The sequence below is a fragment of the Drosophila sulfurigaster genome, chromosome 2R (genome assembly GCF_023558435.1).
Source record: "Drosophila sulfurigaster albostrigata strain 15112-1811.04 chromosome 2R, ASM2355843v2, whole genome shotgun sequence".
NCBI classification, from domain to species: domain Eukaryota; kingdom Metazoa; phylum Arthropoda; class Insecta; order Diptera; family Drosophilidae; genus Drosophila; species Drosophila sulfurigaster.
Window position 1 is genome coordinate 27,650,881 of NC_084882.1, and position 23,604 is coordinate 27,674,484.

At 39.1% G+C, this 23,604-nt stretch overlaps 2 protein-coding genes across 5 annotated transcripts in view; both read right to left on the reverse strand.

Annotated features, from left to right (window-relative positions):
* Positions 1-17,215, reverse strand: part of LOC133839664 (uncharacterized) — a 59,040-nt gene extending 41,825 nt beyond the window's left edge. The window contains exons 1-2 of one of the 4 annotated variants that reach the window (XM_062271303.1): positions 17,073-17,215; positions 13,156-13,531 (exon numbers count right to left, since the gene is read on the reverse strand). In XM_062271303.1, the coding sequence (XP_062127287.1) occupies positions 13,156-13,267 (112 nt within the window). In that variant the 5' untranslated portion in view covers positions 13,268-13,531; positions 17,073-17,215. Of the gene's footprint in view, positions 1-13,155; positions 13,532-16,730 lie in introns of all 4 variants that reach the window. The other 3 variants (XM_062271301.1, XM_062271302.1, XM_062271300.1) reach the window with 3 other exon arrangements.
* Positions 17,216-18,056: 841 nt separating this feature from the next.
* LOC133836010 (peptidyl-prolyl cis-trans isomerase G) lies at positions 18,057-23,291 on the reverse strand. Its single transcript, XM_062266261.1, has 8 exons — positions 22,843-23,291; positions 21,490-21,577; positions 20,842-20,871; positions 20,484-20,623; positions 20,285-20,426; positions 20,097-20,226; positions 19,809-20,030; positions 18,057-19,742 (listed from the first exon to the last, which is right to left on the reverse strand). Exons 1-8 carry the CDS (start codon positions 23,144-23,146, stop codon positions 18,144-18,146), a joined length of 2,655 nt encoding a protein of 884 aa, XP_062122245.1. The 5' UTR covers positions 23,147-23,291; the 3' UTR covers positions 18,057-18,143.
* Positions 23,292-23,604: the final 313 nt, after the last annotated feature.

Genomic DNA, 23,604 nt, shown 5'->3' on the forward strand with positions numbered 1-23,604 from the left:
AGGACGAATCGAAACGTATCGAATCGAATCGCATTGAAATGAAATGAAACGAATATGTGGCAAATGTTGTGGCTGCTCGTGTTTTTCATTGCACGCCATTTTCAATTATTGGTGGTATTTCCGTTTAACAATAAAACAGACTGAATGAAACAAAATAAAGCAGCAGGAAGAAGGAACATTTAAAAAATAACAAAAAAATAAAAATAAAAGAGACACCAGTTCAATGTGCAAACAAAGTAAAATTGAATCATGTACACACAAAGTGCGACGCTGCTGCCGAGTCCCTCAACGCCTCTGCCAAAGAGAGGGAAAGGAGAGGAGAGGAGAGGAGAGGGGGCTCTGTGTGTGTCTGTGTCGCTTTCAGCACTCTCCGGGGGCAATATGACAATTAGTTACCAAAGCAACAACAGAAATACCTACAAATGACAGCAAATACACTGGAGAGATTCCATAGCAGATGCTATGAGAATGTTAAGGGGACACACCGCACAACATGGCCGCATGGCAGCCATTTTGATATCAGGACTAAACAGGCGACAGCAGCATGTTGTGATGGCAGGTGGCGGCTGTGGCCATTTCAGAATATGTCTGGAAAGGTTCTCCACCCAACTCCATCTCCATCCCCATCTCCATTCACTTCTCCTCTTTCCACCCATTACCCCAGCCAACACAATGGCACGTGCAGTTGATTTTTCAGCGGAGGCTGGCAGGCAACAACAGCACCAACAGCAGCAGCAACAGCAACAAGGCCTGTTAGAGGAAGCGTGAGCCAGCGTTTAATTAGAAAATACGTATACGCCGCTTGTTACGTGCTGGGTCTGCTGGGCAGCAGCAGCAGCAGCACAATTCCTGTCAGCCAATTCATCAATTTTACTTTTAGATTTTCACTGTTTTTACGAACTGCCACCAAAAACAACCCGATTCGATTATGAATCGCTGCCAGCTGCCTTCCCTCTGCGTCGTTTTTCATTCTCTATTCACCATTTGTTTTGCCAGGTTGCAAATGCCGCAACATGTTTTGCACTAATGATTTGACGTTTGTCAGAAGAGCTTCAAAATGTAGCGCCTAATGCGCATAAATATTGAAAACTTCAAAACTAATTAGTCGCGTTATTTATTACAATTACCTGTCAAGCAATTAGAACAGCGCGAGTGTCATGAAGTGCACGCAATCTGTGTCTCTCTGAGTTAAGTCGTGCCGAACTCGCGCCTCGACTTCAATCCAACTATCGATTAACTATGCTAATTCGTGCGCGTTCGCATCAAGTTTAAATGTCAGTGGGGTGGCACAGTGGGACACCATCAAAGAAATTCTTATCGATTGCGAACGTGTCTTAATTATTGATGCCAATGCTGTAGTTAATGTACTTTCAAAAACAAAATTCAGTATTCCTTGGGAGAGGAGCTTAAAGTGTAAAGCTTTAAATCGTTTTTGATTGATGGCAAATTGAGTTGAGCTTTCAGCTCAGGTGCTTGCCGAAAGCTGTTGGTTCTAATAAACTTATTACACGAAGATGTTTGGCCTCTGGCTAAACAACTTTTTTACGTATCATTTAACGGTCTTTAACTTTGCAGCTCATTAAGCACAAAAGTTAAGAGCAAACATTTCAAAATCGCTTTTTTTGCGTAGTTCAAAGTACAACATTTATTCTATAGAACATGAATCAGTGTGTCTGACAACAAGAACAACTACAACGGCAACAACAACAACAGCAAAACCAAAGCACAGCTAAAGCAAAACAAAACAAAACTAAGCTGTAATGTTAATTAAAAGTTTTGTCTCTCAATCTCTATCTCTGGGTGTTTATCTTATGAGTATGAGCCGGAGCTGTTTTGCTCTGAGGTTGCCAACTAATTTGCAACAAAGTTAATCACGTTATTCAAATGTATTTCCACATAACGCATAGGCGAGCCATAACGAATTGAATTGCACTTAAATTCATATCGCATATTATGCAAATTGACAGCCAACTGAGAGCTAATTGTGTATTAATTAAATAAACCTAAGCAGTGCATGTGTAATAATGGAATTATGACTTCTGAAAGATATGTGGGTACATAAATAACAATCTAATACTAATTTCGTATACGGAATGCAGGCAATAAATGTACAACTCAAATGATTAAATGCCAATATCGAGTTGCCCAAATGGCTTTTACATATATATCGAGTCCATCTTTCGCTCTTAATCTTTCACCATCGCCACTCGTTCGTCGTTCGTCGTTGTCTCACTTTGTATGCCTTATAAGCAAACATCAATTTGCATAAACAATTAATCATGCAAAGCGCAAAACGTGCACGAAATTCTGAAGCCTAAATATAGCTGCGAATTGTGGCAGCAAGATGAAAACCAAAACCAAAAACCTGGCCAGAAACTGTAGAACCAAGACAATAATGAAGCTCCAAGCTTTAGAGCCCGACAGAAAGTGTAGCAGGTAAAACTTCGACAATATATCGATACATTGCAACGCTCTCAAAATTCATAGAAACAACGTTTTCTTTTTGCTGCCTTTTCCTTCTTCTGTGTATTTTTATACCCGCTACCTATAGGATAGAAGGGTACTATAACTTTGCGATTTCAAAAAATGTAGAAGTCATCCCAGACCCCATGAAGTATATATTCTTGATCAGCGTCAACAGATGACACGGTTAGAGTTTGGTCTTGGCTACTTTGTGTGACAAGCTGGCATATTTAATAATCTATGGAATATGATGAGAGTAATAGTATATAGAAAATAATAGATATACCAAATATATGCATCGGTATATTATATATACCAAATGCAGCCTTTGGTGCATTTTCGTCTTTATTGAGTATATTCATGTAGTATATTTTTAATTAAATATTATGTTAATATACCCAATATGGTTTTCGGTATAATTTATATACCAAATATAGTCCTTAGTATGTTTTACTCTTTATTAAATATATTCATTTAGTATATTTTCAATGTAATGTTGTTATACCAAATATAGCATTCAGTATAAATTATATACTTAATATAGTCGTTGGAATATTTTAGTCTTTATTTAGTATATTCATTTAGTATTATTTGAATATAATAGTAAATTGATATACAAATATGGTTCGGTGTATCATATATATACAAAATATAGTCTTCGGTATATTTTTTATTTTAGTATATTAATTCAGTATATTTTAAAAATAATACCGCACTGTTTTGTTTTTATTGAAAATACGTTAGCAGGAATTTCACAGTCAAGCAGACTCTACGTTAGCATTCTTACTTGCTTTTTTTTGTGGCTGCCATTGCCGCATATGATTCAATTTTGTTTTCAACCACAAACAAAACAACTTGGCAGTAAGGAGAGCCTGGTTTGTTGAGCCGATCTCTGCCTGGCTGTTTGGCTAGTAGTTGGCTATAAACGTGGCCCCAAAGAATGCAGTCCGAAAACCAGTTTTTGGCGTACAGCCTGTGGACATACTATAGTCAAGCACACAACGTGCTGCGTTTTTATTTCTGCTCCATCTCTGTCTCTCCCTCTCTCTCTCTCTCTGTGTTGACCAACAACAACAACAGCAAGTGAACCAAATTCTTTTTAACGAGCTTGCGCCAGGCATTTGATCCCCTCCTACCTATAGCTATATCTATATACATACAGCAGGGGTGAGAGTAGCGTCAAGGGTGTGCTCTTACAGTGTCTGCCAAAAAGCAGCAAATACCAAATGGCAATCCAAGCCAAGAAGTGTTAAAACCAAGCCAAGTTGCTCATGTCCGTCGTGCTCATATCTCGTGTCAATTTGCAGGCTGACGTTTTTTTTTTTCTCTCTTTATTTAATGCACTTTTAGTTGCAAGTTTTTTTTGTATTCAGTTTTCATTGTTTTTGTATAATCGGCGTGTTTAATTGCAAGCGGGCACACCCTTTGCACACACCTCAATGGGGGGCCGCCTTTTTTTCGGTTTTTTTGTTTATTTGTTGCTCCCTTTTCTTTTTCTTTTTTTTGGCTGACTTCCATGGTTGGTTAGGTTTCTAAGAAATACGCTGAGCACATGCAACGTGTTGAGCCCGAGCACTTAAAAATTTATATAAATATATATTTATGAAATTAACTTAATGATCCTAAATGCATTTTATTATGTATTTAGTTATCCATCGCCTCCCACCGATTCACAAAAAAAAACAAAAAAAAGAACAGAATTCATCGCTCAGCGTGGCATACAAATTAATAAATTAAATATGCGCTCTTGCATGCTTACATTGTTTTCGGTCTTTTTTTCTTTTGTTGTTATTGTTGTTGTTGTTGGTTGCATTAATTAATTTCTTTAGCAGCTGAAAAAGCAGGAATATAAAAATTCCCCCACAGGCTGGCGTTTTTCCTGCCATTGTCGAAAAATAAAGCCAACAATTTGTCATCCATATCATTTTCATGGCTTTTATCTAGTGAAAATGAGTAGCATAATATTATGGAAATGCATTTAACAGCAGATAGAACAAGTCACTTTCTGACATTTAAGTTATTAAAGCTAAAGAAGATTTGATTTTGCATGTTTGCTTTTATCTGACTGTCAAATATCATTAAAAACAAAGTAAATTCACTGAAATATATTTAGCAAAGATTTTTTTATAGAACTGAGTTCGCTTTGAAATTCCTAGCTAAATATAATTACTCAATAATATTTCTTTATTGCGAGCGTATAAAATGCTTTTAATACAGCAGTAAAATTTACAATATTGCCATAAAAATGTTCTCACACTTTTACTTTGCTCACATATATAATTCAATTCTTGTGAAGATTTATACGAACTGTTTCGCTTACTTAGATTATAGGACCAAATGATTTAGAAACTCGTGACGAAAGTTTTGCCCAGCCAGAGAATGCGAATAAAATAAAAATAGAAGAAATACTCTGTCAAATTGTTTTCGTTTTTTTTTTTCCTGTTTTGGTTTTTTTTTGTGTTTTTTTTTTGGAATTTTGTTCATGGGCTTTGATTTGGACGACGGTGTCGTAGAGAAATGTGGGACTCCATTTCTGTCAATTGATTCGCCTGTCTGGCTCTTTCAAATACGCATTAATTTCATTTATTGCAATCACCATTGTCGCAGAAACATGGCAACCATGGAGAGTAGAGTAAACACCAGCACAAGTGTTAGAATGAATCCAACGTACAACGAACAAACGAGCGCAAAGAAATCTCTCTCTATGGGTGTGGGTGGCGCCGCCAAGGAGCAGGAGACAGGGGTGGAGGGGGTGGAGGAATGTAGGAGCATGCCTAGGCACTGATTGTGTTGATTACACTGACCCACTTTGCTTGCCAAGGTTCTGTCACGGACCGGGACGCAGTCGAATTCAATGAACTCGAAACCTGCTGATAATACTCGCAATAAAAATAATAATAATAGTAGTAATAATCTTGTTTTCAAATGACAGCAAAACAGCAACGAGTACGCCAACCCCACCCCATCATCATCATTGTCTCCATTACCATTCCCTCAACAAACACCCACGGCAGAAGGAGCCTGAACAACGCAAATGTCACTCAAAAAAGAAAAAGACAGAGAAAAAAACGAATAAATAAATAGACACCCAACTATTCCTGCGTAGACACATTCTCAAGCCCAAGTACTTGCCACTCTTCGTATCTGAACCCGAGGTACTATAACATAACACGCTAATGACAATAACAAACTACTTGAAAATCGTGCCTATTTATAGTGAACCGCCGAAGAGACGGTCGAGGAAATTGTTTTGTTGACCTCAAGCCACAATGACCACACATAATAGTTGGTACACGTGGAGTACAGCGAGGTGCCAAGCAAAAGACAATAAATGAAAGACGCACAGTCGATGATTTAATACTCTTTCAAGTTGTCTTAAGATAATATTAAAATTTAGTTTTGTAAACTAAATTTAGTGATAAAATCTGTAAACTTGTTAGCTTTTGGTTAAGGTAAAAGTAGTAGAATCTTGTATCTTTTATATATTATATTATATGAAATAATCAGAAAAAGAATGAGATATAAATCTCTAAAGCATAGTAAACTTTTTTTGAATTCAATTCAAATTTCAAATGATTAATTTCCCAAAAGTAATAGTAGTAAAATCTTTAATGTTACTCGTATATGTGAAACAATCAAGAATTTAACGAGATACAAAACTCTAAGGCATAGTAAACTTAATTTGAATTGAATTCTAATTTCAAAAGTAATAGTAATGGAATCTTAAATATTATATAGGAATCAATTAAGAACTTAATGAGACATAAAACTCTAATTTGAATTCAATTCATATTTCAAATGATAAATTTCCCAAAAATTATAGTAATGGAATCTTTAATATTATATGAGAAGCAATTAGGAAATTAATGAGACACAAAACTCTAAGCTTAATTTGAATTAAATTCAAATTTAAAATGATAAATTTTCTCTAGTTAGTAATCTATTAAAATGTAAAAAGATTTTTAAGAAAAATCCTAGATTTATTTACATTACTCTTGTCATATTCCTTCTCACTTCATGTAGCACGTCAATTTGGCAATACTCTCAACGATTTTTATCGAAATACGCCATATTTCGACTAGATCGTATAAAAGCATTTTTGGTTATTGTTGGCCATTGGCAACTTTACGAGTAAAGTGGCTGCTGTTCTCCCCTCTCCCCCGCTCTACAACCACAACTCCCCCGTCTTTCTTGTACTGTATCAATAAGGTGCGTCATTCTAATATGAACAATAACAAGAAACAGCAAAAGCAAAAAAGAGAAAAAAATGAACAGAAAAACAGCAAAACGAAACAATACGAAACTACTCGAAGTCGGCTTACATGTGGTTCTACTTTTAATGGATTTTATTTGTACTTGCCACTGTTGGCAAAGCCATCAAGTCGTAGAGTAACGAGGGGGGTAGGTGATTGGCCAGACAGTGGCAAGCAGGGTGTTTTGTCAACGTTTTGCTACACGCTTCGTGTTGATTATGCGTATAACACAACCAACAGTCAGACTGGGGACCAGAGATACTTAATATCAAAACGCTGTTACTTGTGAAGGCCAAGATTACTCTTGTTTCGAGAAAAAGAATTCAGTGATTGAACAATAGTAAAAAACAAATATGGGAATGAGTAATACGAAAAGCTGTTTAAATTCCAGGGGAAAATATATTTTAAAAATTTCCATTTCAAACAAAGCCCGCGTTATCGATCCAAATGTTCACAGTTCTTGAAAAGGCATTTAAAGAGGCATTTTGTAGGTTTGCACTCCATGAAATGAACTTAATTAGGGGTGCCGCGCTCTACTAATTCAAAAAGTTTTGTAAACTTTTCTAATGTGGCGCCCCGGCCACTTGAATTTCTGCCAACTAACTTATAATAATAATAATAATTTTAATTGCCAAACGACGGCGGCACTTGTGCAAACTCAAAATGTGGAGTTCAGAGCTCGTTTTATTATAAAACGCGGGCAAGTTATATGTATATAGAGTACATGTGTACATTCTTTCAAGAACTTGGCGCACATGTTGGCGACGGGGCAGCAAATAATAAAAAACAAAAACGTCATGCTGACTAAGGGCATTTTTTTTCTTCCATGTGCTGATTTTTTTTCTCGTCTTTCCTATTTTGTTTTTTTTTTTACTGCCACTTTGCCTATTGGCCAAGAGAAGAAAGTTTCCATTCGGCATCGGCATCGGCGTCGTTTTGTTTGCAGATGACGGCCCAGAACCAGTGAGCGCCTAATGGGCTTAAACCAACAGCCGAAGTGTGAGGGCCAAAAATTATAAGCAGCCTACTTGTCCCATTTGATGACAACACACAAATATTTCGAAACACAAGACAGATGATAAACACACACATATCCTGTAAAAATAGAAATCCAACTGAACTTTATGCTATAAATAAACTATAATTGATGGCAGCATTTCTCGGAATTCAATTAGGCATTAATAAAATATAATTAATGAGAAAGTCTATCGGAAATCAATTGCAAATAACTTGAAATAGACAGTTGTTTATAAGCAAATACTTAAGTGTGTTTGCAATGAGTTTCTATAAATTTAAAAAGCTTAAATGAAAAAGTAGATTGATGTACTTCAATTCATCTTAGGCAAATGTTGAAAAACTATATGAATTTTAATTTTAAAACAATGCTTTCAAACATTAAACTCTCATTCCTTTTGATGATATAATATAACTAAAATAGATAAATCGTCTATGATTTTTATCCATTTATACTGAAAGAAACCTTAAACAAAATATTTAGGAATTATACATTAATCTATATAGTAATAGCTAGAGGGTTGCTTTTTTCTTTGTATTCTATGTAACGTCTATCAGAAATCAACTCGATATAGACAGTTTTATATTAGCAAATAAGCAAATGTGGCTGCTATGATAAATTTATAAAGTTTAAATTAAAGAGTAGATTAATGCACTATAATTCATCTTTAATGAAATTTTATTCAAAAAACTAGATCACAATAAACTCTCATTCCTTTCTATAATATAACTAATGTTGTATTTAAATAATTTTTCGTTACTTTTTATAGATTGTCCGACTTTACATTAAATAGTTTAAGTGGAAAAGCTAGATTGATGTACTTCAATTCATCTTAAACTAAATATTTAGGAATTATTAGAAATTTTATTGGAAAATAATACTTTAACACAATAAACTCTGATTCGATTTAATATTGTAACTAAAATATAAAAATAATTTTCTCATTTTTTCTTAAAAACCTTAAACAAAACATTTACGAATTATTTGAAACTGACACATTAATCTTTCTATTCTTTTAGTATTATGTTATAATGATGAATAGTCTATCATTTGTATTAATTTATACTGAATGTATGAATTGAATAGTCTTCCATTTATCATAGTTCTTATAAGTCTATACTCTCTATTTACATTTTAAATAAGTAGGCAATGCGAATCGGCCTCTTTTGAAGTTAAAAGTATCGCGCTTTCTAAATAATTGAAAATTTCTTGCTGATCTCTGATGATAAGCGCATCTAAAGAAATTATGACAAGGGCAATAGCACCGCAATTTTTTATTTTTATTTTTAGCGAGTTCAATGATTTGCCTGGGAAGCGTCAGTTGTAACCGTGAAATAAGTTCAATAAGATGGAAATACACGAATGTACGTAATGTAACGAGTCGAAATTCAAATGAAATAATGGTCCACAGAATGTCTGTCAGCAGGCAGCTGTCTAATTGAACTAATAGAATTGGTTTTTTCTATTTTTTTCACGCCCATCGCACGCGTCAGAGAGATATGAACAGCTTTTTTTTAGGGGGGGAGTTGGGAGTTGGGGATGTCGGGCATTAATGAGATGGGGGTGGTCTGCAAAGATCCAAAAATCCGGTCGTGCTTTACCAACAGAAAATATGTTTTAAATGCTCGTTTGCTGGCCCCCATGCCTTTGCCTTGGGTCGCATTAAAAATTATGATTCTTCTTGCAACAATTTTTTTATATATTTATTTCGGTTCTTCTTTTTTCTGTGTGTTTTTTTGGGAGGGCAGTGGCGAAAAGCTGCCAAATGTAATCATTGCCGCTTTTAGCTGGGTGCCAAATGCCCGAGGCGCAGTTCCATGCTGTACTTAACTGATTTCCGGGAATTGCCACACTCACACACACACACTGAGAAAGAAGGCTGAGCTAAGGGGGGAGGAAGGGAGCAGGACACAGGATGTAGCCTTGGCAACCAGCAGCGAGAGCAATCAGTTTAAAGCTGTCGAGAATTCTCAATGACCGAGAGAGAGAGAGCTATAAAAAAAAAGGAAATATTGCAAACAGGCGTCTTTTTGCTTTGCTCGCTTGCAGCATATTCCAATGGCAACTTTAATCAGAGCAAATACTTATACTCAGCGCCACACACATTGCTGTTTTTTTTTGCTGTTCGGTTTAAAAATCGTTCAACCTCAGGCGAGGCTTAAAAACCGCAAAGGCGCCACAGTGCCCAAACCCAATCGAAATCCCAAACCCAATTTCAATCCCAATGGCAATCCCCAAAACCTCCAAAACCTCCTCGACCCAAGCGCCTTTGGCTGCAACAGCAAAAACAACAACAACGAGAAGAAAGCGCAACTCGAAGTCGAAGCTCGGTTGAGTTTCTCATAAGGTCGTCATAGTAGGCGCACACTCATCGAGTCAAGAGCTAGCTCCAAAATGCCTCAGAATAGAGCCGATTTGCTTTAGTATGCTGCAGGCCCAAAAGGGAAGCAAAGCGATTTGTGGAGCAGGAGAACAACAACAACAACAACGAAGGGGAGGGGGGAGGAGGCACTCAACTTGTTATTTCAACTGTTTGTTGTTTCTGTTCTTACTTGTTGTGGCAGTCAAGTAACGCTGCTTGAGATGTCAAATAGCAAAACGTCGGGGCAGCAGCAACAACTGCAAAAACAGGAAGCACTTGAAAATTGAAATCAAGCGCTGGGCGCCACCAACGCAACAGTAACAACAACTAAACTACAACAGCAACAACAACACATCTTGGCAGAGCCACAAAAACGAAAAACAAAGCAAAACAAAACAAAACACAACACAACAAAAATCAGCAACATCCCAGCTGAGCCCAAAGGTCCTCCAACGCAATTTGCATATGAATATGGAGGGCTCAGTGGCAGCTTGTGGGTTGCTGCTACGCGCGGCACGCGGCATGCGGCATGTGGCATGCAACAACAACAACACGAAATGATATGCTCTTTGCTGTATGAATAAAACGCCAACAACAGCAACAACAACGACAACGACGACGAGAAATGATGATGTGAGAGTTGCTTTTCCAATAGCTTATGTTGTAGTTATTTGCCGACGGTAACAAACAACAAAAATAGAAAACATTACTTGCGGCTCGTGATCAGATACCCTGTAGATAAAGGCACTCAAAGTGTAGCTTGATGTTGCCAATTAATAATAATCACATTTCACTTGCTTTACTTCCAACAATTATACATTTTTACTCAAGATCAAAATGTAGATACACTGTTGAATAGACTCTGACGATAAAACTAAATTCAGCTTATTTAATAACAGCAACTATTAGTTTTTATTCATCTCCTACTTATGACACAAATCTTTGGCATCTTTGTGCAATATTGAAACCAGATACTCGATACATCAGCCGCAGAAAATGTAGATAGATTACTAGTAAAATTAAGAATATATTCTTTTACAAACTATAGCTTACATTTTTGCCAAATATACATAAATTTGCTATTAAATTTTCTGTAGACAAGGCGGAAAAAGTTAAGTTATATTTTATCATTTAATAATAGTTAACTTTATCTTTTGTTCTACCACAAATTATGACACAAATCTTTAGCATCTTTGTAAAATATTGAAATCAGAGTCTTTACACATCAGTCACAGAAAATGTAGCTAAATTTGTTAAATAAACATAATTAAATTTAAGATTTTATTCTTCTTCAAATTATACACAACTTGGAGAATAGATTTCTTGTAGACCAAGCAGGAAAAGTTTAGTTATATTTCAACAATCAATAATAGTTAACTTTATCTTTTGTCCTACTACAAATTAAGACTCAAATTATTGTCATCTTTGCCTAATATTGTATTCAGATTCTTGGGATATCAGTCACTGAAAATGTAGCTCAAATTTTTCTATTAATAATAGTCAATTTACTATTTTATTGTTTAACAAATTATGGCTTAGATCTTTGCAAAGTATACACAAATTTAAGATCAAATTTCCTGAAAATTAATAGTTAACTTTAGCTTTTGTTCTACTACAAATTATGACATCAATCTTTGTCAACTTTACACAAGTTTGAGATATTCAACAATAAAGAAGTGTATCTATATTCGCTCAATTAACAGTGTTAACTTTTAGCTTTATCTTTGCCAACTTCACCCTGCTCAGTTGTCAGCACTTTTTGTGGTTACAGGGTATTAAGAACGTAGCCCGATTTTGTGTGTTATTTATTGGCGTTGTTGCCTATAACGGGTGGGCGCTAGATGGCGCCACACGCCAGTGCTAAATTGAATAAGCGGCCTCCCAGGACAGACAGGAAGCTATACAACAACACACACACTCACCCACACACACACACACACACACACACACACACACACACACGAGCAGTGTGTGTTCGACTGTGTGTAACGAGCAAAAGTTATGTAGTGTACTCGACGCTACCTTCCTTTATGGTAGCTTGTTTTTCTTTCTCCCTTTTCTATTTTGCTATGTTTTCCTTTTTGTTGTACTTTTCGTTATTTTTTTTTTTGCTTTTTTTGGGTTGCTTTGAATTTAATGGAAAATTTATTGACGACATGCCGCTTAGTCGTTTGACTTGGACTTGGACTTTTGCCACACACACACACACACACATAGTCCTCCTCAACTAAAGCCATTGCTGCTCTATCATGTGTGGAGAAAGTTTTCGCATTTGGGGTTTTATGGACTTGCCCATGCCCTGTACTTTTTGATTGGGCTAAATAGTTCATGATTGTTTTGAGAGGGGAGGGGAAGGGGACTCTGGAAATTTGTTTGCATTGATTGATTGTTGTTGCACTTTACTTTCAACAATTTGCTGTGGGTCAAAACTTGACAACGGTTGAAATACAAAAATCTTCAAAGCAAAAAGGTCCTGTGAATGCGACAAGCTGTGTAGCTGTGTGTCTGTGTGTCTGTGTGTGCACACACTCTTTTTCACGTAATGCACATAAATTAGAATTATAATTTCGCTTAGCCAAATCAACGACGCAATAAGCTCCCCGCAATGGCACAAATACATGCGAAAGGGCTATTCCAAGTCGAACGAAGCCGAAGCAACGGATCAACCCCCAAAAAAATAAGATGGAAAAAAAGAGCGCCAAGCAGCCCTTAACAAAAAGGGGTGGCTGCCCAATGTACGACGACATTCTTAGTGGAAGAGGCTACAGAAACAAAAAAAAAAAAACACCAACTTTTCTCGCGTGTTTTACCAACTTTAATATTTTATATTGCCGATTTTCTTTATGACCTGCTTGCCAACTCTTCCCACGCCTATTTTTTTGGGGAGAACTCAACAAGTTCAGGTTTCTTTTTCTACATTTTTGGCTGAGAGAGACACGCCCGTACATTTTGGCCCATTAGTTTATGATTATTGGAGTTTGCCTCAGTCTAAAGTTGAAGTTAACTTTTTGTTTTTCGTGTGTGTGGCTTAAAAAGTAGTTGAAGTGGAAACAGTTACTCACCTGTTGTCGGCAACTTGGTCAGCGTTGGTTGTCCATTGTCATCGCTCAGCAGCAGCAGCAGGATTTCAATTATAATAATGACAAAAATGCTTCGATTGTAAAACAAAAACATTGCAATCTCGCGTTTTTTTTCTCCCTTGGTGTTTGCCAATTGCCCAAACGCAATTGCAAATTCGTCTCGTTTGCTCTCAATTTATCAAATTTTTAGTTTTCTGGAATTCCTTTTCTCCTTCTTGTCTCCTTGTCTTCAAAATTTGCGTTGATATTTTTTATTGTTGTTCTTTTTGGGTGCATTTTGTTAATGCCACTTGCATTTGATGCACACACACCGACGTTTCATTGTTTGTTGACTTTTCTCCCTTTTTGACCTTTCTAGCTAAAATGTAACAAATTTGTTTTACTTAACTCCCATGCACACACACACACACACACAGGGAATAGAAAATGGCGACACGCACACAAAAGTATGCTAATATATTTTCGCAACGCTTGTGAAACATGCATAAATATTTTACGCGTGCAACAGTGCGTATACGTAATTTGCTTAATAGGCCGCAAAACACTGGCGCCGCCAAAGGCGCCACCATTAAAATGCTATTTGCCATTGGGCCACTGTGAAATTTATGGAAATGGCCTTTACCTATCAACAGACCAACCACCCAAAAAAAAAAAAGAAAAAGAAAAGCCGTCACAATCCGTATAAACACATTATAATAAAAGACAAATTTTATCTATTCTATAAAAAAAGAGCAATGTACTCATGTACACACATCTAAACTGGTTTTAAGACGTTATTAACTTGTATTCCCAGAGGATCTATTAAGCCACTGTGCTGAAGTTAAAGCCTAACGAATTTTGTGGAACTAATGAGCAGTTTATTTTTGGGAATGGGTTTCTAGAGGTTATTTAGCATACTCAGTACTCAGTACTCGGGGAAATCCCTACGCTTAACTAGCTAAGTTTCAACTGAAGCTATCATAATAATATAATTGCTTAAATACATTTATGCAGTCGTAATCCTGCTCAAGTCAAGTCTAGAGTTATGACTACATCATTTTTCTGCTGCTTACTCCTTTTTTTTACTACATTTCTTTTTTTATGCTACATTTATTTTTGCTGTATTGTTTGGGGATTGTCCCCAAACTAAAAGTAGTTATATCCATCCCAATCCTGCTGCTTCATTATTATTATGTTCATGACACTGCGGCGTCGTCTGATGACGATGATGATGATAATGCCATATAAGAGGCTAAGCATATTTCAATTTCACAACAAGTACTCGAAAAAGTGCGCGTGTATCTAGAAGATACATTTCTAGCTAGAGTGCACGAAATCGCGCGGCAAAAAAAAAAACGCAAACAACAAAAAAAACGTCGCATAAATGAATGCTCAAATATATATTTCGGCGTCGCCATTGTTGTTGTTGTTGTTGGTTCAACTACTATCAAAGGCTTTGTGCGAGAAGAGAGAAAAACGTAGAAATAAAAGCAGATGGCAGAGAGATGCCGACGGCGGCAGCGACGTCGACTGCGACAGCGCTGACGTAGTAAAGTTTTGCAAACATTCAAGTGCGTGTGTGTGTGTGTGTGTGTTTTCGGCATTGCAGCGGTATTTTCGTATTCTATTGTTTAACTTTTTGTATTACATATTTTTCGAAAATTAAGGGAAAATAACTACGCAACGCTTTTTCCTTTGGTTTTGAGCATGTTGAAATTTAATAATGTTTTCCAGAGTTTTTTATTGCGCAAAGTTTTGCTTATTGTTCCAGCAAAACGTGTATTTATTGCATCACCACGCATTTATTTGTTTGAACAAAAAATAAAGTTGGCGAACAATAAGCAAACAGCAAGGAGAGCAAAAAAAAAGTAGCCACGCTCAATTGAGAGATAAGGAAGAATCGCAAACGGAAATCATATCGGGGTAGTTGCGAATTATATAAAACAAATTTGACTATGCGAAGCACACACACACACACACACGCGTACCCACACAAACACACACACATAAAAGTTTATTTTGTGCTACGGCGGTGACTGAGACTGCGACTTCGACTGCGGATGCCGGTCGAAATTGAACGACGACGCAAATTTCGATTTCCTCGAAATTCTACCTTGTTGTGCCTTCTATTATGCATATTCTTCGTGTTCTTACTTCTTCATCATCATCGGCAGCAGCAGCAGCCGCATTGCCAAACACACATTCTTCATCATCGTCATCAGCTACGTTTAAGCGTCATATACATTTTGTACTTTTGTTTGCAAAAACGACAACAGCGACAGAGGGCAGCGGCAGAGGGCAGCGGCAGCGCAGCTTACTAAGCTTTTTTCTGAGCATCCACATTCGCATCAAGCAGCCAAAGCAGAGCAGAGCAGCAGCAGCCCACTCTCACTTTGGCTGCGGTCCTCTGCTGCTGCTGCCAAAGCCGATGCCAACGCCAACGTCGCACAGTGCTCTGCAGGCGCCAAGGAAGTAAAGTTTTTTTGTTTTTTTACTTTTCTTTGCTCATGCATAATTTGCAAATTTCAACATGATTAAAATTCAGCGTCAACAACCATATAACTACTTTATAAAAGCTGCCATGAAAAGGTTTGCTAATTAGATGATTATAAAGCTGTCTGAGCTGCCATAAAAATAATTAGCACAATCAGTAATAATTGTTAATTTTGGAGGTATTCAATCAGTTGAAATAGATTTATAATGCAATTAGAATGGCCAGCGTTCTAAATTCCTTCAAATTTGTTACACTGTGCGCTGCTGATGTTTTTGCTCCTTGTTTTTGCTACGCTTTCGCTTTGTGTTTTGTGCGCCGAGCTTTGGCTTTGGCTTTGCTTTTGGTTTTTTTTTTTGTGCCTGTCGTCTGCCTTCTACAACCGCTGCTGTTGCTTTCATGGCCTTGTGATTGTTGTTGTTGCTGCTGTTGCTGTTATTGCCCAGTTTGTCACTGTGTGCGTGTCGAGTGCTTTTTTGTTCGACGCGTCTCTGCCGACGTCTCAGTCGCTGCTGCCTTTGTGGCCAGGCTAAAGAACAACTACTGTACTTGGCGGCTTTCTCGTTCGCAATTTACTTTATTGCGTTTTATATCCTTTTTTTGTTTTGCATGGCATTTCTCATTTTAAAATATTCATTTCATATTTATGCCTATTGGTTAAGCCCTTTACAACCCACACACAGAATCTTACGCAGACTCACACACACAAGCGACGTGAGCAGCGACGGCGACTGCGACATCGGCACGCACTTGATTTCTTTTGTTGTTGTTGTATTTACGCCTTATTATGTCATAATTTATTTGCAACAGGACACAAAAATCAACAATGCCGGAATTTTGCAGCAACAGCAGCCAATAAAGCATCAGATTTCATTTGATTTGCGGCATTAAAAACATGCTGCTCTCTATCTCTCTATGCTTATTGCGCTCTCCTTCACACTCAATGGCTACTATGCACAAACACACGCACAACATATGTATATGTGTGGTATACGCATTGCACCGGCTTTTGTTGCCGCCATCGTCGCTGCCTGCGCGCCCCCGCGCTTCTCTCTGCTGACGCCATCGGTTTGTGCTTTGTTACTACCTTTGTTGTATTTTTTGCATTTCCGCTTTATGTTTGTATTTCGCTTGGCTCAGCCTATCAATTTTTTTTTGTAATTTGTATTTTTTTGCACACTCACACAACAACACACTCGCTCACGCACACATAGGCGACGACGACGTCGGCGTCGACGACATTCAGCTTCAGCTTCAGCTTTGACGCCGCTTAAATCAACAAATTACGAGTATTTCACTGTTGCTTTTCACATAATTTTTTGTGTGCAATTGTTGTTGTTATTTATTTAGCATTTCTTTCGTTTTTTATTTGTATTTGCGGTTTGTGTTTGTTGCTTTGCGCGTGCACACAACAGACACACACACACACACTGAAATAATTTGATTCGCGAGCGCCGCTTTCAATATTTACAACGCTGCGCTCAGAATTGAAATGCGAACTCGAACTCGAAGCCGCGACGTCGCCAGCGAGCAGCAAACACGTCCAAACAGTTTGTACGCCATTCGTGTACTGGGAGCTTTGCACCGAACTAGCGATGCCATTAACATGCTTGCACACTAATACAATGAAGCACACGCACAGCGCACAACAGAGCATGAGAGAGAGAGAGAGAGAACGTAACCTCACACACACACTCACCCGTATGTGTATGTGTAAACGCGTAAGCTTGCATTTGCCGGCGACGTCGACGTCGACTGGCAACTTTTGTTTTTGTTTGCGCCGCAAAAAGAAGAAACAAATTTCAATGGCAGCGTCAAAAGCTCGCCACCATGAATGAAAGTTTGCAGTGTAAGCGCAACGACAGAAAAACGATGTGCAAAACAAACGAGGCAGAAATTTTAACGTCTCTCAGCGTTGCCAGACCCCACACATCACTTGCTAATTAATTACAATTTATGTTGATGAGTTAATTAATTGCAAGTGCGGCAAGCTGTCGGTTGAAAATTTGATCGAAAATTTGCTATCGGGGTCGTGTTTCAGCTTCTCTCAATAACAAATATTCGTAATAGTTTACGTTTTATTTAAAATACTAATATATGCTTAAAATAAAATTTCAAACTCAAGTGACTATTGTGCGGCATATCGATTTTCGATAACACATTCTCAACACTAAACATTACGTGTCATAGCTGTCAGCTTTCGAAACACTAGCTTGGAGCGCGAAATTCAAATCGATAGTCAATGTAACAAGCCATTGTCATTTTTTGTGTATTCTAAAGTGTAGTAAAGTTTGGTTTTATTGGGCCGCTCAATGCCGAGAAATGGTAAACAGATTTTTACATTTGTAGAGTACGTCTAATTGTTTAGATTGCTTGACTGTGTGTAAATCAAAAATATTTTTTTTATCCATGATTGTTTTTTTTTGTGTTTCTAATTGGATTTCTAGGAAACTAATCCGTGTCCGAGCGTGGCGAGCGTGTCGATTGTTTCTTTGACTTTTTATGCTTGCGCTTTTTTGGCCTCATGACTGCTGCCACGACTGTCGCGTCGATTGCGACTATTCGATGCCTCCGACGACGCCGCCGCCGCTGCAGGATGATCACGTTCCTCCTCTTCGTGCAGCTTCTTGAGGGTCTCCGCCTTCAAACGCTCCAGCTCATTTAGCTCGCGTGTGGTGCGCTCCTTTTCCAGCTCATCCTGTCGCTGCTTCTCCAACCGTTGCTCCTCCACCTTAGCAATCTCCTTGCGCATATGCTCCTTCATCAGCAGCGCAGCCTCCGCTCGCTTCTGCATCTTCTCGCGGGCCGCTTTATCCTTATCCTCAAACTCGCTAGCGCATACAGCCGATGTTATTTTGCCCGGACTGCGGTCCTGGGAGCGATGACTGCGACGTGGACTGCGCCGACTCGGACTACGTGAGTTGCTGCTGTGTCTACGTCCATGACTGCGACTACGTCGACGATCCGGTGAAGAGCGCCGCTTCCGATCTGGCGACTCGCGTCGCTTGCGTTCTGGAGATTCACGTCGCTTGCGGCTGGGCGAGTCGCGGCGCTTGCGATCGGGGGATTCTTGTCGCTTGCGATCCGCTGAATCCTGTCGCTTGCGATCACCTGAATCTTGTCGCTTACGGTCACCTGAATCCTGTCGCTTGCGCTTGGGCGACTCGCGTCGTCTCTCTGGCGACTCTTGACGCCGACCGCGACTGCGCGAACGTCGCTGACGGTCCCGAGAGCCACGACGACGTTCAGCAGGCGAGCTGCGTTGCCTTATGGGCGACAAAGGGAAACGATTGCGATACTCGTTGTCCGGCGAACGCTGGCGGCGATCGCGATCGGCGAACGGATTGCGCCGGTTGCGATTGCCCTGCGCCTGGTTAGCGTTCTGATTGGCATTGCCATTGTTGTTGCCCTGTCGTCGAGCTGGCGAACGTTGCTGACGTCTGGCAGGCGATCGACGACGTTGCGCAGAGCGGGAGCGACTTCGCTGGCGATTCCGTGAGTTGGAGCGTTCTCGACTGCGCTTCGAGCGTTCGCGTTCTCTGTTCTTCTCCTCCCGCTTTGGTTCGGCTGCTTTTGGGCGCTCTGGCTCCTTGGCTGCCGGCTTGGACTCGGGTTTCTGCACGGGTTTGCTTGGCTCCGGCTCCGGTTCACTGTCCGTCTGCTGCTCATAATCTAAAGCATTCATGTCCACGGATTTGCGTCGCTTTGGTGGCGCCTCCTCCTTGGGCTTTTCCTTCTCACGTTCCGCCTTGTCATGTGTGTCCTTTGGCTTGACGCGTTCCGCATCCTTTTGTGAGTGGGATTCGCTGCGTTTGCGACCCGCATTGCTGCTGCTGCTCTGCGGTTTTCTCTCGGGCGTTACCTTGCCGCCATAGGTGCTGGCGTGCGATAGCTCAAAGAATGATTTCTTGGGATCCTTAGTGGCCTCCTCGTGTCGCTTCTTGCGCTCGAGTTCACGTCGCTTAACCTCCTCATCGCGCAGCTTATTCTCCTCCTCCATACGCTCCAAATCGGACAGTTTAATGGTGCGCTTCTGCGCATGCTTCCAATGCGGCGGCGTGATGCTCTTTGAGCGGCTGCGCGACGGCGTCCGGAAACGCTATAAAAGAGGGGGGATTATTAATTGAATTGGAAGGGGAGTTGAGTTAGTTTTTTGTTGGCTTACAAAGACGCCGCGTCCCTTGACAATGCGACCGCTGCGTGAGGTTGGCACCTGCTTCTTTGACCAGCCAAATGCATTGCGATTGCGATCTCTACCTCTGTCGCGCTCATCTCGTTCACGTTCCCGATCACGATCGCGTTCTCGTTGTCGTGCCTCACGTGACACGTCTCGCTCTCGTTCCCGGGAACGCGATTTCTCGCCGCGCATTAGGAATTTGTTGGAAACCTGCACAGAAGTAAAGTACATCAATTAAATAAATAGTTCCAACTATTTTCCAAAGCTTCTACTTGCCTCTGGTATCTCGCTTGGATCGATTTTGGTTAATGTGACCAGTGGATGTATTTCACCTTCTTCCTCACTATCATTCTCATCATTGTCCTGCTTTCCATTGCCTCGTTGAGCTACACGTCCAGAGTCGCTGCTGCAAATTGCGGAAAATTGGTTTATAAAACTGTTTACAAGTAAAGTTTGTTTTTTACTTTTCACTGTCGCTGGATTTGGAGTGTTTGCGTGAGCGCTTCTTCTTGGATTTCTCCTTAATCTTGGCCTGAACTTCCTCCTGCTCGCTGTCAGATTCCTCTGTGGCCGTGGAACGCTTGCGGCGTTTCTTTTCTTTCTTGGCTATGAAGCAAAAGACAGTCAAGTCAAACAGTTAAGAGAAAAATTGTGTTTTCTTACCCTTTGATTGCTTCACCAGCTCTCCACAATTGGAGATAGCTGCATCCTGCAGCGGGCGTGAGTTGCGATCAATGGGCAGATCCTCTAATTGACGCACCAAATCCTGACCGGACAAAACTTGACCGAATACAACATGAATGCTGCAAAAGTAAGAAGTGGAAATTTAGCAAAGGATTTTTATTAAATTGTTTAGAGGCGGTTTTTCGACTTCAAGGAAGGTAATCCTTATCTAGCAGTTAACTTCTTAGTATGATAACCTCCAGTTAAAATTGGTAATTGTTTTTAACTGTTCGATAACTTTTTTGCCTTAACTTGAAGTTGAGAAACGAACCATTTATAATTGATTTGATTTACTTACTTGTCCAAGTGTGGCGCAGGCTGTGTTGTACTACAATGAAAAACAGAAGAGAAGAAAAATATTCTTTACACATTGCATAGCGATTGTTGTTGTGATTGTAGTGGTAGTTGTTGTTGTTGTTGTTGTTGTTGTTGCAGTTGCTATTGTAGTTGCTGTTGCGGTTGTTGTGCGTTGTTGTTACAAACAAAAGTCAAGTTGAAGTCGCCACTAGCAACGACCCTCAAAATCTCTCCAGGTTGCAGTTATCGTAGTTATCGTGTTGCCAAGGACCAAGGGAGTCCTTCAATGTGTGCTTGGAAGAGAAGGGGCATAATACGGTCACTTCCACACACACAAACACACGCACCCACACACTTTTGAATGTACAATTGGCCAGTGTTGGGCAGCGTCATTGAGAGGGAGATGGGTGGGCGTTGAGAAGAGAGTCCGCTGCTCAGCTGATCAGAGATAACACGCTACACTCTCGCTATATGGCAATAGATCAATGAACAACAACAGATTTGGTTTTTTAAATACGCATATAAGAAAAATAGATTAAAAGAATTTGTTGTTGTCGCTGCAAAAGAAACTTCAATGCATATTATATTTGTTAATTTTTTTTTTTTGTATTCAATTTTTGGTGGTAAACTTCTCGAGCAACCCACTTACATAAAGAACTGCGAGCCATTCGTGTTTTTACCGCGATTCGCCATGGACAGCAGAAAGGGGCGATCGTGCTTTTTATCAAAGCATTCGTCTGCAATAGTTTAAGTTAAAATTCAATATATTTATTGATTTTTACAGGAATTTTAAATAAAAGTCTCGTAATAATCACAATTTGGTATAATAGGAAAATTTAAATTTTAAACGAGTTTCTAAATAATTTGTATTTTTTATAATCTAATTTCAACAAGTAAGAAAGCTACAGTCGAGTGTACTCGACTGTGAGATACCCTACCCATTTTGAATAAAAGCAATATATTTTGCGGTATATTTCTCAAAATATACCAAATATACTACAAAAATACTAAAAAAATATACCAAATGGTATATGTGGTATATCGATATAGTACCGCATTCAAAATATACCAAAGACGGCACAATATACCAGATTGTCAGACAAAGTAACTAAGACCCTAGTAAGTAGGCGTTTTGCCCATACAAAAGAATTTCTTTAATAACTTCGACAATTTTTATCTGATCGCAACCAAATGTTCAGGAATCATAACTACTATAGTAATTATTGTATATACCAAAATTCGTAACTCTAGCTTTAAAATTACGCTTGTTATTCGATTTTTTTGATTTGCGGGGGCGGAAGTGGGCGTGGCAAAATTTGAAACAAACTTGATCTGCGTGCAAACATAACAAATGCTGTCGAAAAAAAATTATAGCTCTATCTCTTATAGTCTCTGAGATCCAGTGTTTCATACGGACGGACGGACAGACACACAGACACACAGACACACAGACGGACATGGCTAAATCGTCTCGGCTGTTGACGCTGATCAAGAATATATATACTTTATAGGGTCGGAGATGCCTCCTTCAACCTGTTACATACATTTCCTGCCGGCACAAAGTTATAATACCCTTCTACCCTATGGGTAGCGGGTATAAAAATGCGAGTTAACAATTATTTCATTACTCTTCTATATAAATGAAAAACTAAAATGCAAATGAAATTTGACCCACTGTAATTAGACATACAAGCGGTAAGAGGGCTAAATGCGAAAAGCTAAGCCCATATATTAATGTGATTTTAATCAGTCTACACTGCGCTTAAAAATCATTTTGTGCAATTTAATGGTCAGTTTTCAGCTTTAATTGACATTTGGCATGCCAATGGAGGGCAATAATAACAACTATTAGACGGTCATAGCATTTAGCTTTTAGTTTGATGCGTTTGATAACACTAGACACACACACACACACACACACATAATCCAGGGGGGACTTTGCTGGCCAACGTATACACACACACACATATGTATATTCGTATAGAGAGTGAGAGAAACTTACCCTCGAATGTGCCGCCATAAATTGATTCGCCGCCGGTTCCGTTGCCAGCACTAAAATCACCCGCCTGCACCATAAAATCCTTGACCACACGATGGAATATGACACCTTTATAGTGGAGCCGCTTGCCGGTGACAAGTCCGTTGCCCTTTTCACCCGTGCACAGCGAACGAAAATTCTCCACCGTCTTGGGAGCAACATCGCTAAATAATTCGAACACGATGCGACCGACGCTCAAACCGCCGAGTGTTATGTCGAAAAAGCATCGCGGACGCGTTGCACTCGCGTCCCGCTTGTTTACCGTCATGTTTTGTTTTCGTTTTGCTTAATGGCAATACACGAATACACTAATTAATTGTATTGATACGTTTTCACGTTGCACAACTTGTTTTTCGCTTTTTCTTTTTTGGGATTAGTTCTGCATTTGCGCTCGCAAAGCAGTGTGACCGCAAAAACACTTTCAAGATTTTACCACCAATACAATATGAATGGGCACACATTGGGCTGTCAAGCAATTAAATTTATGTAGTTCCAGGGCTGCGGTATGCAAGCAGTGCTGCAAAAAAATCAATTAAAGTTTCTCTAAATATGGCAACGTTGCTCGCTATACCGCAAAACAGTGCCAATTGGTAATGTTTTTCAATTTTTGTATATTACTGTGTTAAGTTTACTTATTCAATGGAATTGCATTTTATTACAATAACAAGTATGTATAAATCTGGGGATTTATTTGCAAGTGAAGTCAAAAACTGCTTGCAACAAACT

Bases quoted from the DNA above. Each gene is read 5' to 3' on its own strand.
- LOC133836010 (XM_062266261.1), bottom strand. From the start codon at position 23,146: ATGACGGTAAACAAGCGGGACGCGAGTGCAACGCGTCCGCGATGCTTT. The intron at 21,578-22,842 runs GTAAGTTTCTCT...AAACTATTGCAG, and splicing joins TTATGGCGGCACATTCGAGG to ACGAATGCTTTGATAAAAAG. The intron at 20,031-20,096 runs GCAAGTAGAAGC...ACTTCTGTGCAG, and splicing joins ATCCAAGCGAGATACCAGAG to GTTTCCAACAAATTCCTAAT.